This window comes from Octopus bimaculoides, chromosome 3, assembly GCF_046866305.1.
Source record: "Octopus bimaculoides isolate indiv1 chromosome 3, ASM4686630v1, whole genome shotgun sequence".
Lineage (NCBI taxonomy): Eukaryota > Metazoa > Mollusca > Cephalopoda > Octopoda > Octopodidae > Octopus > Octopus bimaculoides.
Window position 1 is genome coordinate 76,635,335 of NC_142930.1, and position 18,446 is coordinate 76,653,780.

An 18,446-nucleotide genomic window follows, 5' to 3' on the forward strand; every position below is an offset into this window, starting at 1 on the left:
GTGTTTAGTGCTTTTTTCTTTAGTTGTTCACTCACCCAGGTGTGTGTGTGTGTGTGAGAGAGAGAGAGAGAGAGAGAGAGAGAGAGACAGAGAGAGAGAAAGAGAGAAAAATAAGAAGCAAAAGGGATAAATAAGTCTAGGTAGATATCTTAGTAAGTGCATTTGGGATTTAAAAGACAAGAACATTAACTATGTTATAAAGTGGTCCAATCATTAGCTATGCACCATCATAAAATATTGGCAATTCTAAATGTGGTCTTTGCCTCGAGGAAATGTATTATATAATCTATATAATAATCTGCTTGTTCACTCACCTGTTATACTTTAGTTAGTTAGTGAGGTGGAGTGAAAAAGGAAGAGAGGAAGAAGTAAAGAAATGTGTCATGTGGCCAGCTGATGGAAGACATGAAGAATAGGAGAAAATGAGGGAGAGAGGTGTTAATGATGTGCAGTGGGGTGCAGAATGAATACTTATTACATAGTTAAAAAGTTAGTTGAGGAAGAGAGAAAGAGATGCTTAGGATACAATATTTAGCAGAGAATGATGTTCTGGTGGTGAGGGTAAAGAAAGACAGATAGAAAGATGAACAGGGGAGGCAGTTATATTGAGAGAGAGAGAGAGAGATATATATATAACATTTGTTATTGTCATCAAACAAACAGGTGGACTGAAAATAGCTTTTTTACTGAAAATTATAGTGATGATGGTAGTAGTGGTGATGTGAAAAGTTATAGGGGGGAAATATAATAAAAAGAGAAAAAAGACAACACTGATGGAGACATAAGGAAATTAATGTAGATGAACATCAAGCATATTTAAAGAAAGAAAGCTAGACTATGAATGCTATAAAAATACAAACCATCCTTTTGCTCTTAAATAGTTCCTCTTAATATTTTTCATTCTGTGAAATTTACACAGGTCCCACTAGTTACTTCTGAACTAGAATTATCAAATTGTAGAAGTAGATTTACACTGAAATACTTTCATAAACTGAGAAAAACACTTAAATATTTCAATAGTAATAACCCATTAATTTATAATTGCCTTTCCTATAATCTAATATACATAATTTTTCTAGTTTTTTTGTTTGTGGTGGTTTGCTGTGCTTCCCTTATGACCATTTGCATTTCACAAAAGGATAATTTTCTTCACATTTTTGCAACAAATCGCAGATAGAAATCCATTGGAAAAGGTCAGCTTCATTCAATTGATGTGGGACCCAAACATTGAAGCTGGTGATGTAACCAAGTTGATACTGATAGTTTTCCACACTTGATTTGGATATTTGGAGAATATTTACAATCATCCTGGTTGTATAACAAGAGTTCATGTTGCTGTCAATCTCAGCTGGCCATTCTGAGTAAGGTGCATCTTGAATGGAAAAATTTCTTCAATAAAATCTTGAAAACCATTTCTGGCACACAGGTTCTGTAACAAAGTCCTCTCCCTACACAGCACATATCTACCTGCAGGTTTTAGCCACTTTCTGGCCTTTTTTACAATAAAAAGCATGGTTCTCTATTTTCAGAGTGATCTCATGTACACAAAATACAACCTGTCTTGTCGAAATATGTTGAAGTGTCAAGTTTCTAACAAGTGCGCATGTGCAAAGGATAGAATGTAGTTAGCTACTCGTTGAAGTGCTCAAAGTTTAGTATTGACAAAAACCAAACAGACTTTTTGGCCAACCCAATATATATGTATATATTTACAGAATGTACTGGGTGCTTTCTTCATGTCACTGGCACTAGTGATGCTGCTATGTAACAGGCAAGATAGAAGAGAACAGAGAAAGAAAAGAAGGAAAAGGAGAAAAAATCTCCCACTACGAAGAAGTATTTGGGAGGGAAAGGTGGAGACAAGTGGCTGTATGCTAGGAGGAACAAGCACATGTCCCACTGTAGAGATATATGGCTGAAGGAAAGAGAAAGGTAGCAATGGGATGCTAGAGCAACTTCTCAATGAACAATAAATAAGAAGGTGAGCATAAGAGAGGACATGATGATGATATATTTGTCCAATTTTTAATATTTGTTTTACCATGGAGGCAGGTTACACAAATACATTACTGATTTACTGAGGTATAGTTTAACAGCTGGATGCCCTTCCTATTGCTAAACATTATCTATTTTTCTAGAAAGGGATCTTTTATTCTTCAAAGGTAGAAAGTCAGCTGCAGTTTGTTGAGGGAAGATGAAAACAATATTGCTACTTGCAGTTGTGCAATTTTTGAGAAATGCAAATGTAAACAGACAGACATATCCTTGCATGCACACACACACACACACACACACACAAACACACACACGCACACAACAGGCTTTTTTCAGTCTCAGTCTATCAAATCCATCTACAAGTCTTAGGTGAAGCTGATGCTACGATAAGAAACACCTATCCAAGGTGCCAGCTGTGGATAAAAAGGCACTAACACAAAAAATTGTAAGAGTTGTATGTGTATTAGAATTGGGTATTTAAAAGAATGTTACCAGATAATACTTACAGAAATAAGTTTATCACCAACACAGACACCACATAGGGCTGCTGGACCAGATTCTGCAACTCTTGATATAAAAACGCTCTGGAGAAAATAAGGTAGTAACAGATGCAAAAATATATAAAGCAATCAAAATTACAATCTACTCATCAAATGCTATTACTTAAAAGGTATTAACAACATACAAAAAGTTTTTCAAACAGATTCACCATATGGGTTTCAGTGCTACCAAGTCATAACAAAATTTGATAATAATAAAAAAATAAAAGAAAATGAAAGAACACACACACACACGCTATATATACACACACACACACACAAAATATATAATATATACAGGGCTTGCACAAAATAATGGAAACACCATAAAATTTCAAACAAAATTATTTTAATATAGGGCAGAAGCGCCTTTGGCAGTAATTACACATTGAATTCTACGAGGTATGAACACATACAAAGTTTGAATTATTTCCAAAGGAATGTTTGCCCATTCTTCAGCTAAAACAGTCTCCAGTTCTTGTAGGGATGATGGTGAAGCCTATCGACTCCTTACTTGTTTTACTAAAATGCACCATAAATGTTCAATAATATTGAGATCTGGGGGCTGTGGTGGCCAGATAAGATGTTCAACTTCACTAGAATATTTCTTGTGCCATTCAGTAACAACTTTAGCTCTGTGAATTGGTGCATTATCATCCTGAAAGATTGCATTTTCTCCCAGAAACAGTTCTGCAACCATAAGATGAATTTGATCAGATAAAATGCTTAAATAGTCTTGACTACTAAATCTGCCATGAAGGGAAACCATTGGGTCGGCAGACTTCCAAGATATAGCCCCACCAGATCATCATAGATCCTCCTCCATGTTTAACAGTTGGAAGAAGGCAGTCTGGGTTAAATGCTTCTTTTGGCTGTCTCCACACGTATACTCAGCCAGTGGTTGGAAATAAGGTAAAGGATGACTCGTCCGAGAAAATAACAGTCTTCCACTGCTCTAGGGACCAATTCTGTAGGTTTTTATTCCACTCTAAACACTTAGCAATGTTTGTTTTCAAAAGTAGTGGTTTTCTGATTGCAGCCCTCCTGTGAAATCTGGCTTTGTGCAGCTCCTGGAGAAAAGTTTTTGTGGTAACTGGGTTTTTGAGGTGTTCATTAAGCTCTGCAGTAATTCTGGGAGCTGTAGTTTTGTGATCCTTTCTAACAATTCGCGTAAGAGTCCAACAGTCCCTATCTGAAAGTTTTGGTCTTCTTCCAGAGTTTTGTTTTGATGAGGAGGTTTTTCCCTCTTTCTCAAGGGCTGTCATTACTTTTGAGACAGTACTTCTTGATACACCAAACATTTCAGCTGTTTTTGTTACACTAGCGCCTACTATACGAGCACCAACAATTTGACCTCTTTGAAAGCATGATAGATCTGTCATTTTAATGAATTTTAATTACCTCTTTCTGATGATATCTGAAAAGGAACAGCAATTTTAGCAAAACATATTAAGCAACACTAATAATAAATCAAACAACATAAAAATAAAGAAGCTTTTGATGGTTTTATAGATATTTCAAAATTATGATGCTACGATGCTAGGTGTTTCCATTATTTCGTCCAACCCCTGTATACATATATATTTATAATGTATACATGTCTTTTATCTCTTAGTATTTTCAGCCAAAGACTGAGGCCATACCAGAGCACTGCCTTTCAGTGAGATTGGGTCTCTTTTCTGTACTGTTTTTGATGAAGTGAGTTGGACAGAGCTGTTCTTCTTTGTGCCTCCTTCTGCAATGTTTGTTCATCTGGAATTTCAGATAGAAATTTGTGCAGATGTTTTTTGAAGGTCTCCACATTTACACCTGGCAAATCTCCAAGATTGTCTGGCAGGATGTTAAACAGTTGTGGTCCCTTGGAATCCAAGCTTTTGTAGTATTGGATCCTTATTTGAGATGGAGAAAATATGATCTTTGGTATTATCCAGTGCTGCCCAGTTTGGTGGTTAGAATAGCTTTTCATTACAAAGTTGGAAGCCGGACCTTCTAGGGTCTTCTATATGTATATCACTGTATATCTTTCATGCCTTTTCTCCAAGGAGTAGAGTTTGAATTCTTTTAACCTCTCCCAGTAGTTCATCTGTTTCACTGAGTCAATCTTCTTCGCGTATTGGCACTTGACTGCCTCAAGTTTCGCCATCAGCTTGATGCTCTGCAGTGATCACAGTTGGGAGTAGTAATCCAGACAACTGAGAACAAAAGCTCTCCATAAGAGTAGCAATGTATTTTTGATTTCTAAAATCAGTTCTTCTTCGCTGTCATTCAATTCTCTACTTAAGCGATTGGAGATCTTTATACAGTGTCTCATAAGGACTCTCCTGTCATGGGAATGATGTTTTTGAATGTAGTTGCTCTCTTCTGTGGGACAAATTTAATATAAGTGGCTCACATTATTGACATGAATTCTTAAAGTTTCATGTCAATAACTTGCAGAGAGAGACTTTTAGGTCAATTTTGATTGATAATCCCTTTCTTCAATTGACTTCTAGTCAACTTTGTAGAAGTTCAGATTGGACAGAGTTTGGGTACCATCTGTGTGGAATACATCATTAATTGGCTTTGGACCATACGTCATCAGTTTTTCCATGTTGTAGTCTGAGAAGAATGCAGGTGTTATATTCATGTTGTGGATGGAGCTACATTGTTTCTGAAATAGATTTAATATGCTACCATTTCTGGTTGGGGAGAGTACTGTTTGCTCCATGAACAGCATTTTTGTGAGATCAGGTAGAGATTCAGCTTGATTGCGCTCTTTGTGTGTCATTCTTGAGATTATGTTGCCTTCAAGCCATCTCATGTTGGAAAAGTTGAAGTCACCCATCAGAAGTATATTAACACTTAGATCAAGTTTTGTTAGTACTTCTTTTATCATTGTGAAGTTTTCCATAAATTTACCATCATGATTTAAGGCATCAGGTGGGCAATATGATGTGCATATTACCATATCATGTTGCTTTAAATGTACTATGAGTGTGTCACAGACATAGAATGTGACAACAGGATTAATGGTGTGACATCTTCATGGTGGTACAATGCAACTCCACCATGAGTTTTTTCCCTTCTGTCTGTAGGAAACACAGCATACATTGGTATGTGCATCATTTATATTTGACTTAGTGCCAATGGTGGCCATCCTGGGTTATTTGTGGCAGACTTGTATGTGGGTGTGTGTGTGTGTGGCTTCATTGTGTTTGCAACCATGCCAGTTACAGCACCATCATTTGAGCTATGCTTAAAAAAATTTAATGCCTGTGTGCAAACAGCTCTGCTGCATGGCAGTGAAACATGGGCTATGATAGCCGAGGACATGTGTAGGCTTGAAATAAATAAAGCCACTATGCTTTCCTGGATGTGCAATGTCACTGTGCATGTTCAACAGAGTGTAAGCAACTTGAGAGAAAAGTTAGGCATAAGAGGAAGAAAGATGGCTGTGCTGGTATGGTCATATTAGGCGTATGGATGAGGACAGCTTGTAAAGAAGTGCTAATCTCTATCTGTGGAGGGAACCTATGGAAGAGATAGACCCAGGGAGACATGGGACGAGGTGGTGAAGCATGATCTTCGAATTTGGAGCTTCACAGAGGATATGACTGTCGCCAAGACCTTTGGCAATGTGCTGTGCTTGAGAGGACCTGTCAAGCCAAGTGCACCCATGCTAGTGGCACGTAAAGAACATCTTTTGAATGTTAGGGCTCATGGAGGCAAAGTGACTGAGTTCCTTTCGAGGGCTGGGCCTCACGGAGGCTAAGTGGCTGAGTTCCTTTCAAGTGTTGGGCCTCACAGGGACAATGACTGAGACCTTTGGCATTATGTTGTGCTTGAGAAGAAGACCCATCAACCTGAGGAAGATTGCAGTCATGGTAGATACAAGTGTCATGTGGAAGTCACTGGTGTCATGCCGGTGGCATGTAAATGCAGCACAGTGTCATGCAAATGGCATACTCGCTGGTGGCATGTAAAAGCACCCATTACAAACTCGGAGTTGTTGGCATTAGAAAGGGCATCCAGCCATAGAAAGCCATGCCAAATCAGACTGGAGTCTGGTGCAACCTTCCAGCGTGCCAGCCCAGTCAAACCGTCCAACTCATACCAGCATAGATAGCAGATGTTAAATGATGATGATAATATATATATATATATATATATGTATATATTTCATTTTTCTATTTGGTTTGCAGGATTCTTTATGTGAATTCATGTGTTCAAGCATATTTTATTGTGTTTGGGGAGAGTCATTCTCTTTTAGTGTCTTATTACTTAACACACACACACTGGTTCAATTTCCACTCATTTATGTATTTATTCTTCCTAAAATTTTCAATGAATCTTGCAAGACACAATGAAAATTTTGCAAGCCGTAATGAAAATTTTAGAAATAAATAAGTAAATGAGTGAAAATCAAACTCTCTCCAGACATGATAATATGTGTGTGTGTGTGTCTATATATATATATATATATATATATATATATATATACATACACACACACACAAATAATTTAGAGAAAAACCAACTATTAACAAATTCAACAATGAAAAACAAATATACCACAAAAACTCAATTACAAAAATCAACAAATTACACAATCAATAAATAGCAAATAACATTAAAAGGCTACGTGCATTTCGTGGCTACATTTAAAATAAATTCAATTCAATCTAAAAATATAGTCACTCATCAGGTCTAAAATAAATTATAATAATAAAAATAATAATAAATCAATGTACGCATCTAATCTTGTAATAAAATATCAAATAAATATAGAATAATACTTGTTTTAACAATAAATAATCGAAAAATATTTAACATTACTTAAAATAAAAACATAACTTATCAAAGAATTTCTGTCAAACTAAAATTTCAAATGTAATACAAAGAATTTAGCATTTATAAGAAATATATCACGTGAAAAGAAGGCGTAAATATAAAATTATAGAATGTGTATTTAAACTGTTAAAATGACAAGATGTATTTTAGCTGTGAGAATAACAAAAAATTAACTGTAGTATATCATTTACTGGAAAATTATAAAGTCTAAATAAACTAAAATACCTATATACATATAAGTTAAGCTAAATTTCTATAATTAATCTATTTTCATTCATTAATTTATTTATATAAAATAACTTCTTAGTTTCATCTTATTCAAAATATGTAATATACCCAATATAATCTCGTGCTAATATACACATTTAACTATTACAAATTATATCTACAACAATTAGTATGATAAAATAGCAAGTACTAGTCTTAGTAAATTCATTTGGGAACTGAAAGAAGAAAAAAAAGCAATATTCGCTAGAATGGTCAATCATTGGAAGGTCTTTCCCATATGACAAAGGTAGGAGATATTGCTCGTTATGTAATTTAGAACTATATTTTATATTATTCTCTAAGGATAAGTTGATAAATAAACTAACAAATAATGCTCTCAGATGTACCCATTATCCAAAACACACGCTTCTCTGGTTTAAATGAGTTATAAACTGCAGTATGACCAGGTATTATAGTATATTATAGTATAATATTAGGTCTTAAGGCAGGCCATATCAATGAATAATTTACCAATAGCAGTTGTGATTTTTTGCTAAAGTTTCTAGAGATAATACAATATAGATTTCCATTGTAACATGTGATTGTTTATAATTAATTAATAATATTATGAGGGGTTTTCTCCCTTTGACAGACCTTTATTTAAGGAGTTATTTAAGGAGAAATTTGAATATGAACTGGACTTAGAGACGATGCTTTTGGTGTTTAGTTTTTGTTCGTTACCTTTTACCCTGAAGATGTGTAAGGTAAATTATATATTTGACTTGAATTTGACAGTTAAATATAGCCTTATACAGAAATGTTGACATGGGAATAAATTTCAATAATAATGGATATCAGCGTCAAAACTCTCTTAAATTTTAAATTTGATATATAACCAAGGAGATCGATCCTTAAGGAGTCTACTTTAGACCTTTGGGGAGAAATCTCTTGCTATATTGGTAGCGATTACATGCTTTTCTCATCAACACATTGTGGAGATATCATCATATGAACAAATATATATATATATATATATATAACTTAATAAATACAAGGGTAAAAATTATCAAATAATTTTTTACCAGTGGCCAGCATGCATAGTAAGAGTCCGAAGACAAATATTTCTAAATATAATAGTGTATGAAAGATACACGGAGAGAAAACCACCATATGGATTTCTTACATGCTAAAAGTGGCAGTCAATGTCTAAAAACCAAGAAAAAACGCTCTTACATTAAAGTATGTTAATTTGTAAAAGAGATTGTAAAAGAAAAAATGTAGTATACCAAGCAAGAATCACAACACAGGATTCTTCAAACTACCATTATATCAGATGTACATAAAACTGGATCAAATCACAAATAACAAACTATGAATTGACATTTAGGGACCAAAACAAAATGAACAGTACCCTCAAAAAAAACAAAAAAAAACAATACCAACTTCATAATTAAACGGAAAATTTTAACATATGTACCTTCTTACAAAATTAACAATAAATTCTGTAGAAAAGAAGAAAAGTATAAAATAATGAATATGAGAGGGAACCTAATTAAAACGAGGGATGAAAAAGTTTTTTCATGTAAACACATGGCAACATACCACTTTATTAATCTAAAATAGCATAATAATAATATTATTTAATATTACACTTAAACTTCAATCCTATTTTTTAAATATTACCATTTAATACTGATAGATATCCTCTTTTAAATATGCAACACATATAGTTTCACATATAAGATTAGGCTCCAATCTGATCTGCCAATGTTTCTACAGCTGGATGCCCTTCCTAACACCAGCCACTCCATGAGTGTAGAAGGTGCTTTTCATGTGCCACCAGCACAAGAGCCAGTCAGGTGGGCCTGACATCGATCATGTTCGGATAGTGCATTTTATGTGCCACTGGCATGGGAGCCAGTCAGGGGGCACTGACAATGGCCATGTTCCGATGGTACTTTTTATGTGCCATCGGCACAGGAGCCAGTCAGGGGGCACTGGCATTGGTCACATTCAAATAATACTCTTTATGTGCCACCAGCATGGGAGCCAGTCAGGCAGACCTGGCATCAACCATGTTTGGATGATGCTTTTTGCATGCCACTGCAACTGGAGCCAGCTATGATTTTGGTTTTACTTGACTCAACAGGTCTTCTCAAGCATATATCACCCGACGCATCAAAGGTAGTCTTAAATGGGCCAGACATGCAACACTGGCATTGGCCATGGCTGTGATCTCACTTTAGTTGCCAGGTCTTCTCAATCACAGCATAGCTCTAAAGGTCTTGGTCTCCTGTCATTGCCTCTGTGAGTCCCAATGTTCGAAGGTCATGCTTCACCACCTCGTCCCATGTCTTCCAGGGTCTACCTCTTCCACAGTTAACGTGTGGCACTTCCTCACACAGCTGTCCTCATCCATATGTAACACATGATCATACCAGCACAGTCATCTCTCTTGCACACCACGTTCTTCTTATGTCCAACTTTTCTGTCAGGGCACTCACACTCTGTCGTGTATGTACACTGACATTACAAGTCCAGTGGATCATACTAGCTTCATTTCTATGCATTCCTCAGCAGTCATGGCCCATGTAGAATGGCAGTTCACACACATACATCATACAGTCTACCTTTCATCCTGAGTGAGAGACTCTTAGTTGCCAGCAGAAATAGGAGCTCCCTGAACTTTGCCTAGGCTATTCTTATTCTAGCCACTACACTCTCAGAACAACCATCTCCACTACAGACTTGGTCGCCTAGGTAGCAGAAGCTATTAACTACTTCTAGTCTTTCCCCTCCAGCATGTGATGGAATCTCTTTTCTGTACTTCTTCAGTGTTCATTGCCCCTGTGCATCTGCCACACACAAAAACTGTTCTCCCGGTTATATATATATGTATATATTGTACATATATCTATATATGCCTCTATTCTGTTTTTATATATAGTATTGTACATATGTGAAAGTATACGTGTATGCTTTGTATGTATATAAGTTTATGTATGTATATGTGTGTTTATCTGTATATGCATGCATATGTTTGAATAAGTAGGTATATACACACACATACACATATATAATCATTTATATATGTGTGTGTATATATATGCATACATATGTGTGTGTGTGTGTGTGTGTGTGTGTGCATGCATACATATGTGTATGTATATAAATATATTTCGCTTTTAGATTTGGCTCGCAAGATTCTTTATAGGAGTTCGTATGTTGAAGCATATTTTGTTGTGTTTGGGGAGAGTCATTCCCTCTTAGTGCCTTATTATTTTACACCCTCACCAGTAAAATTTTCCAGTAATTTATTTATTATTCTAAATTTTTTGTTGTGGCTTCCAACCTTTTCAATAGACTATTGAAAAGGCTGCAAGATACAACAAAAATTTTAGAAAAATAAATAAGTAAATGAGTAGTGAGTGTGTTAAATAAGTCACTAAAAGAGAATGACTCTCCCCAGACACAACAAAACATATATATATATATAAATGGAGTTATTCAAATTCTTTTACTTCACATAAACCCGGAGTTTCTACCTTTAAAAACAAGGTGGTATGCCCTTTTTACTTGTGTAATATTTTGCTACTCTGGTAGCTGTTTATCTATTTTTTCTGTGTTAATTGTAAACAAGGGAAAAATACACACATCTCTCTCTTTCTTTCTCTTTCTTTCTCTTTCTCTCTCTCTCTCTCTCTCTCTCTCTCTCTCTCTCTCTCTATATATATATATATATATATATATATATATATATATATATATATATGGGAGAATATACAAATAATAACAACAGACGAGGATAGGTGGTGTAAATAACAAAAGTATATATTAGTATGACGCTCGGGAATACGGAAAGTCTTTGACGTTTCGAGCTACGCTCTTCAACAGAAAGAATACGGAGACAAGGAGAAAAACACGGAGAAAAAAAATTGAATAGTGTTCAGTCAACGGTCAATCATAATAATGGCCGATCATAACAATGGCTGACCGGAAGTTAGAAATTCTTATTTCACGAGAGCTAAGAAAGGGGGAGATAACAAACGGTGATCGGGAACGAGGGGCTGTGTGTGGGAGGTAGAATGCTGGTGATCTTGACGTATGTAGTGTGAAAATGGGGAAGGGAGAAAGTAGTTGGTCAGTTGTAGTGTGTGCGTGGTGTGATGCGAGGGTATTGGTGTGGTGTGTGTGGTGTGATGCAAGGGTATTGGTGTGGTGTGATGTGAGGGTGTTGGGAGGTGGGGAAGGCATGGGTGGAGTGTGGGTTAGGCTGAGGGTGGGGTAGAGGTAGGGGTCTGTGGGTAGGGTGGGGTATGTGGGTAGGGGTGGGTGGTGGGTGTAAGGAATTGGATGGGGTGGAGTGGGAAAGTAGAGTAGGAGTGTGTTGGGGTGTGGTGGGATGAGCTTATGAGGGGGTGTTGACGAGGAGGGAGAAGGGGAAGGTGGATGTAAGAGAGGGGGAAGATGGGTATGGGAGGGGAGAGGAAGAGAGGAGAGGGAAGATGTAAGAGAGGGGGAAGATGGGTATGGGAGGGGAGAGGAAGAGAGGAGAGAGGAGATAACTAATTGTGACATATTACACTTATTTTTTTTCTATGAATATTAGACCTATTATTTACAATAAATACTTTAATTATAAATATTATAAATCTGAAATTATTACTGATTACTATTAAACATTTTTTTCTAATAATTTCTTAGATGTAATGATAATGAATGGTTAGTATAAATCTTAGTTTTTTGTATTTGAAAATTCTTTACTTCCTTATTTGAATTTCTCATCCTAACTCAAATACAGCCTGACCAGTTAATTTATTTCATTTACGGAGTTTTAAAGACACATATATAGAAATTTAGAGAGAGACTATCAGTCTTTTAATATTTTAATATTATTATATATATCAGTACCCAATTTATATCGTTTTAGTCTTGTTTAAAATATACATGACTCCATGAACAATCAAACACATTACAACAGAAAATCTATGTACGTCTAACATCTTTTTTTAGTTTTTATCCAAAGTACATTTTGACAACACTCATTTTCACTTATGAATATATCTGTCCTTATGTATGAAACAAATTGTATAGCAACATGAGTAATAAAAACTATAATCCATTTTAACATCTAATCTCCTCCATTTACATAAATATGAATGGATTTGTTGAACTGTGTTTAATAAGTTAAATCATATACTGAGTATTTATATATATACATACATATACATACATACATACATACATACATATATATATATATATATATATATATATATATATATACACACATACATACATACATTATACACACACACATATATATATAGTCAACACATGGATATTAGATCTACATTAAGGATTATATAATCCAAAAAATTCCACTGGTTAATCACTATCCTAGGATTTTCTCTCCTTATTGTTATAATATGTAAATTTGCAATGGATTACTAAAATCTTGTGCCTTCCCTAAGTATAAGGTATATTCCCCTTGAAACTGTTATTGTTCTACATAAATCAGTGTCTCTGATATATTTTACAAATATTTTATAAACCCATTTCCAAAAGCATCTTTATCTTAATTTACTTATTCTTTAATTAGCATTTGTTATACAAACCTTGACATATCCTTATTCTTTATCTCTGTTATACTATTTATATCATTCGCAATGAAATATTTTATCTTATAAAATCTCTATAAAAAAAGTTTTATATAAAAATATTTTACCTTTCAATTTTATATATCATATATTATTAAATTTTTATAAGTCTACTAATAATACAATACAATATTATATTTATATTTATAATTACACACTATGTTTTATAAAATTCTATAAATATATGTGAAATTTTTATACATTCTTATATCCTTTCCTAATTTTTTCCTAGTACTTGTAAATTATAAATAATTTTTTTCATAAATATCTTTTATAAAAGTTTATCTGATGTAGAAATAATTATTTCATTTTAATATTTTTTTAATCATGTAATATTCAATAAATAGTTACATTCACATATCGGTTTAGCAATTACTTCTGCATGTACTCTATTATACATTTAGCTTACCTCTAATTCAATTTACCCCTTACGTTTGATTCCATATTTTCGATATCTTATACATATCCACCTGTAGTGAAGATAATAATCCTTGTTTTGATTTAATATATACTATAACAGAGGGATTCAAGACCAGATGCCTCTGGGAGCTCCTCTATGCTGACGACCTTGCTCTAATTGCTGAGTCACTATAAGAGCTAGAGGAGAAGCTTCAGGTATGGAAACAAAGATTAGAATCGAAGGGCCTTAGGGTCAACCTAGTTAAAACCAAAGTCCTAAGTAGGAAGGTAGACAAACCACAAATCCCTTCAGGTAGATGGCCCTGCTCTATCTGTAGGAAAAGCGTAGGTAGCAACTCTATAAGATGTACCCAGTGTAAGCTATGGACACATAAGAGGTGCAGCAATATCAAAGGAAGGCTAACTAGCAAGATAGTTTTTTTATGTGGCAGATGCTCAGGAGCAAATAAACACTGAAAATGTGCAGAGAACAACTTCTACCACATTCCAGGGACAAAAACTAGTAGTAGTTGATAGCTTCTATTACCTAGGTAACCAAGTCTGTAGCAGGCGAGGGTGCACTGAAAGTGTAGCTGCTAGAAAAAGAATAGCCTGGAAGAGTTCTTACCTCTGCTGGTGACAAAGGGCCTCTCATTCAGAGTAAAAGGTAGACTGTATGATGCATGCGTACGAACAGCCATGCTACATGGCAGTGAAACATGGGCAATGACTGCTGAGGACATGGGTAAGCTCGCAAGGAATGAAGCCAGTATGCTCCGATGGATGTGTAATGTCAGTGTGCATACTTGACAGAGTGTAAGTACCTTGAGAGAAAAGTTAGACCTAAGAAGCAGCAGTTGTGGTGTGCAAGAGAGACGATTGCGCTGGTATGGTCATATGACGAGAATGGATGAGGATAGCTGTGTGGAAAAGTGCCACACCCTAGCGGTTGAGGGAATCTGTGGAAGAGGTAGACCTAAGAAGACCTGGGATGAGGTGGTGAAGCATGACCTTCGAATATTAGGCCTCACCGAGGCAATGACTAGTGACCGAAACCTTTGGAAATATGCAGTGCGTGAGAAGACCCGGCAAGCCAAGTGAGACCATAACCCATGGCCTATGCCAGGGGTGTAACCAGCCCACTTATGTGGCACATGATTAAACATTGGTCTTATTATGACCACTTTAACAATATGCTTAGGAAAGGCCTTATGAGCTTTCTCTTATATATTAAAGAATCCCATTGTTAGGTTTTAGTTTAATTTCTATCCTTTTCCTATATAGTGATTTAAAATATTTTTCTAAATTTAATATAATAAATTTGCCAAGTTATGAATTATAACATCCCATATCCTTCAATTCTAATTCACACTCTTAGAGCTTATATTACTTATCTCTTTTGCTTTTCACTATATCCCACTTTTAGTTGATAATCTAAATAAGTATTAGCCACTCCTGTCCCCCCTTCTTCTAGTTATCATCTCTTCCCCATCTGTCATTCTCACACAAGCAGTTCTGAGACATATCCTTTCATGTAGATAAAGCTAGATATATGGTCCCAGTAAAATAAGGGTCAGGGAGATTGTCTGACATCAATTGATATATTACCATCAACTCAAAACACAATTGACAAATCCCAATGGATTTAATTCTAAATGGTTGTAGACTACATGCTGCATAAAATCATATAAATAAAAATAAAAAATTTAAAAATATATAAATAACTACCTCACCACTCCTATCTTTTGACCCCCACCTCTGCTACTCTCCAAATTATAGTAGGCCTTAATAAGATATGCATTATTCTTTAAATTAATTCTACCACATAAGGAAAGAATGTAATTATTCTGGTTTCTATTACTGATATAAATTTGCTAAAAATGGTTTATCCTCTATGTTGGAAATCTCTACAGTCATCTATGTCTGAGGAAAGTGGTTTCTTTGAAATTCATCTAATGTTTCCATTGATTGATTAAATGGAGCCAATGGAAACGGCCATAATGCATTGATATCTGGACATCCTTGTTATTTATACATACATACATATATATATATATATATATATATATATATATATATATATATATATATATATATGTATGTATATATATAGGTACTGTAAATTTTAGAGGTAATACTCGATAAGTGTAAGCACCTGTATATGCCAGATAGTGGCAGAGGTGAAGGAATATATTAAACGTAAATTGAAAATAGAACACAAAGGATATCGTGGTACATGTGTTTCAAGCTTTATACACAAACTGTCATTACATCAGCATATATTGTTGATAGATACAAATACGCAAGAAAACATTATAAAAATAATTATAATTAAAGTTATGCATTGTCATTCTCATCAGTGTGAAGAATTTAAGGAAGAACAACAACAAAAGTTTATAAAAGTCAGTAAGGAAAGACACATGGGGTAATAGGGAAAATTCAACCGGATATTTACAGATGAGTTGTAAAAGGGGAAAAAATGATAAGAGACACAAAAAGAAAGACATATCAATGTGTATGCAAGTCTATTTGTGTCAGAAATATATAACTTCAAATATCTAATGGATTAAAAAAATAGAAAAAGATCGCAACGGAACATAGTGTAAACAAACACACGTGTGTCTAGCATATATAAACATCATGTTCACTAACAGAAAAAAGCCATAGAGAGTTACATCTACATATATTTATATTGAAAACGACAAACTATTATAAGTGTCTAGCTAAATAGTAAAACTATATTTAAAATTGATTTAGAATGTTAACAGTTATGGCTATGAAGCAATGAAAAAATCTAAAAACTTAATAGGGAAAAAACCACTATCACAACAGCAATAAATACCACTACAGAGAATAAAATATATATATATATATATATATATAGACATGTTCCATTCAAAAATCTATAATTCAAAATTTGTCCAGTGTAGGGGAGATAATAAAAAATGAAAGAAGAGAAAAAATATACGAACGAAAAAATTATTAATTCACAAGGAATAAATACGTATACACCTAACACATAAAAATATACACACATACACATACATGTGTATGGGAAGTTACATACATATAAGTAACAAAACACATTCACATAAAAGGAATATCTATATCTATCTATCTATTAGGTCATCCCATAAGTTCTGTCTGAATTTTGAATATAGGAAGCAAGTGATCAAATGTTATATTTAATCATCAATGTACTTTCTCTGATTATCTATGACTTCCTTCCACCTATTTACAAGCTTTTTAATCCCATCAACGTAAAACTCTTGGTTTCAAAGCGAAGAACTCTGAAATGTCAGTTTTGACCTCCTCCTGGCTTGCGAAAGTTATGTCCCCCAAATGATTCTGTAAACTACAAAACAAATGGTAGTCTGAAGGAGCAAGGTCAGGAGAATAAGGTGGATGAGGAATTTTTTCCCAACCAATCTCTTCGATCTTCTGTGATGTGATCTTTGCAGTGTGGGGTCGTGCATTGTCCTGATGAAACATCACTCCTTTTCGATTCACTAAAGTGGGTCTTGTTTTCTTCAAAGCTTGGTTCAAACACTCTAATTGCTGATAGTAGACTTGAGCATTGATTGTTGCATTAGGTGGTAACAATTCAAAGTGAATTACTCCTTTGCAATCAAGCCCACCAGATAGAGAGAAGAACCTTTTTTCCATGAAATTCCCTTCTCAGTTGTGGTTGAGCTCTTTCCTTTTTACCAAGTCACTGTTTATGACGTTTAACATTAAGTTATTAGATTTTTTCATTGCTTCATACCCATAACTGTTCACATACTAAATCAATTTTAAATATAGTTTTGTTATTTAGCTAGATGCTTATTATAATATTGTTTTTGTTTTCAATATAAATATATAAATGTGTAACTCTCTATGGCATTTTTCTGTTAGTGAATATGATGTTTATATATGCTACACACGTGTTTGTTTACACTGTTTCGTCATGATCTTTTACTATTTTTAAAAAAATATATCCATTAGACATTTTAAGTTATATATTTTTTGCACAAATAGACTTGCATACACATTGATATATCTTCTGTTTCCTTTCTCTTATTATTTTTTCCCTTTTACAACTCATTTATAAATATCTGGTTGAATTTTCCCTATTACCACATCTGTTCTTCCTTATTGACTTTTGACTTTTGCAACTATGTACCATGTTTGTATGTATGGATGCGCATCTCCATATGTGTGGACACATGTCTCCATATGTATCCTTGTGTGAAGTAAAGTGTATTTGTATATATGGTCATGTGTTTCAATCACCATTTGCGTATGTGTGCTTGTCTGTTCATATAACCTATGTACCTATCTGTCTGTATGTATAACTAAACAGATCAACATACAGACAGATAGGTAAGTACATAGGTTATATGAACAGACAAGCACATATACGCAAATGGAGACTGAAACACATGACCGTGGATACACACACACACACACTTTACTTCACACAAGGACATATCTCTTTATACTTTCATGCTAAACAATGAAACAGTCATCCATATACCTCTTCCAGTTATTTTCTATGTAGAGAGAGAATGGGTTGCCATATTTTTCTAGTACCTTACAATAAAAACTGATTTCTAGATATTCTATGACTAGGTTAGCAAAGAGGGGGGGCCAATCTTATACCCATTGCAGTATCCAATTTATGTTGATCGAAGTTGGCGTTGAAGACAAAGTAGTTATTCTCCAAGATAAATTTTAGCCCTTCTATTAAAATTCTTTTTTGATGCTATGTGGGAGTTCATTGAAGTAATTCTCTAGCCAGAATTGAATTGCCTCTATTCCTAGGCTGTGGAGG

The 18,446-nt window shown here is 34.5% G+C and overlaps 1 protein-coding gene across 2 annotated transcripts in view; it reads right to left on the minus strand.

The window, feature by feature from the left end:
- The window catches only part of LOC106871622 (protein scribble homolog), a 772,291-nt gene that overhangs the window by 394,337 nt on the left and 359,508 nt on the right, over positions 1–18,446 (minus strand). For both annotated transcript variants that reach the window (XR_016241095.1, XM_089349239.1), the window contains exon 16: positions 2,502–2,579. Coding sequence is in view for 1 of the 2 variants with exons in the window: in XM_089349239.1 (XP_089205365.1) it covers positions 2,502–2,579 (78 nt within the window). In the remaining variant the exon portion in view is untranslated. The remainder of the gene's footprint in view (positions 1–2,501; positions 2,580–18,446) is intronic.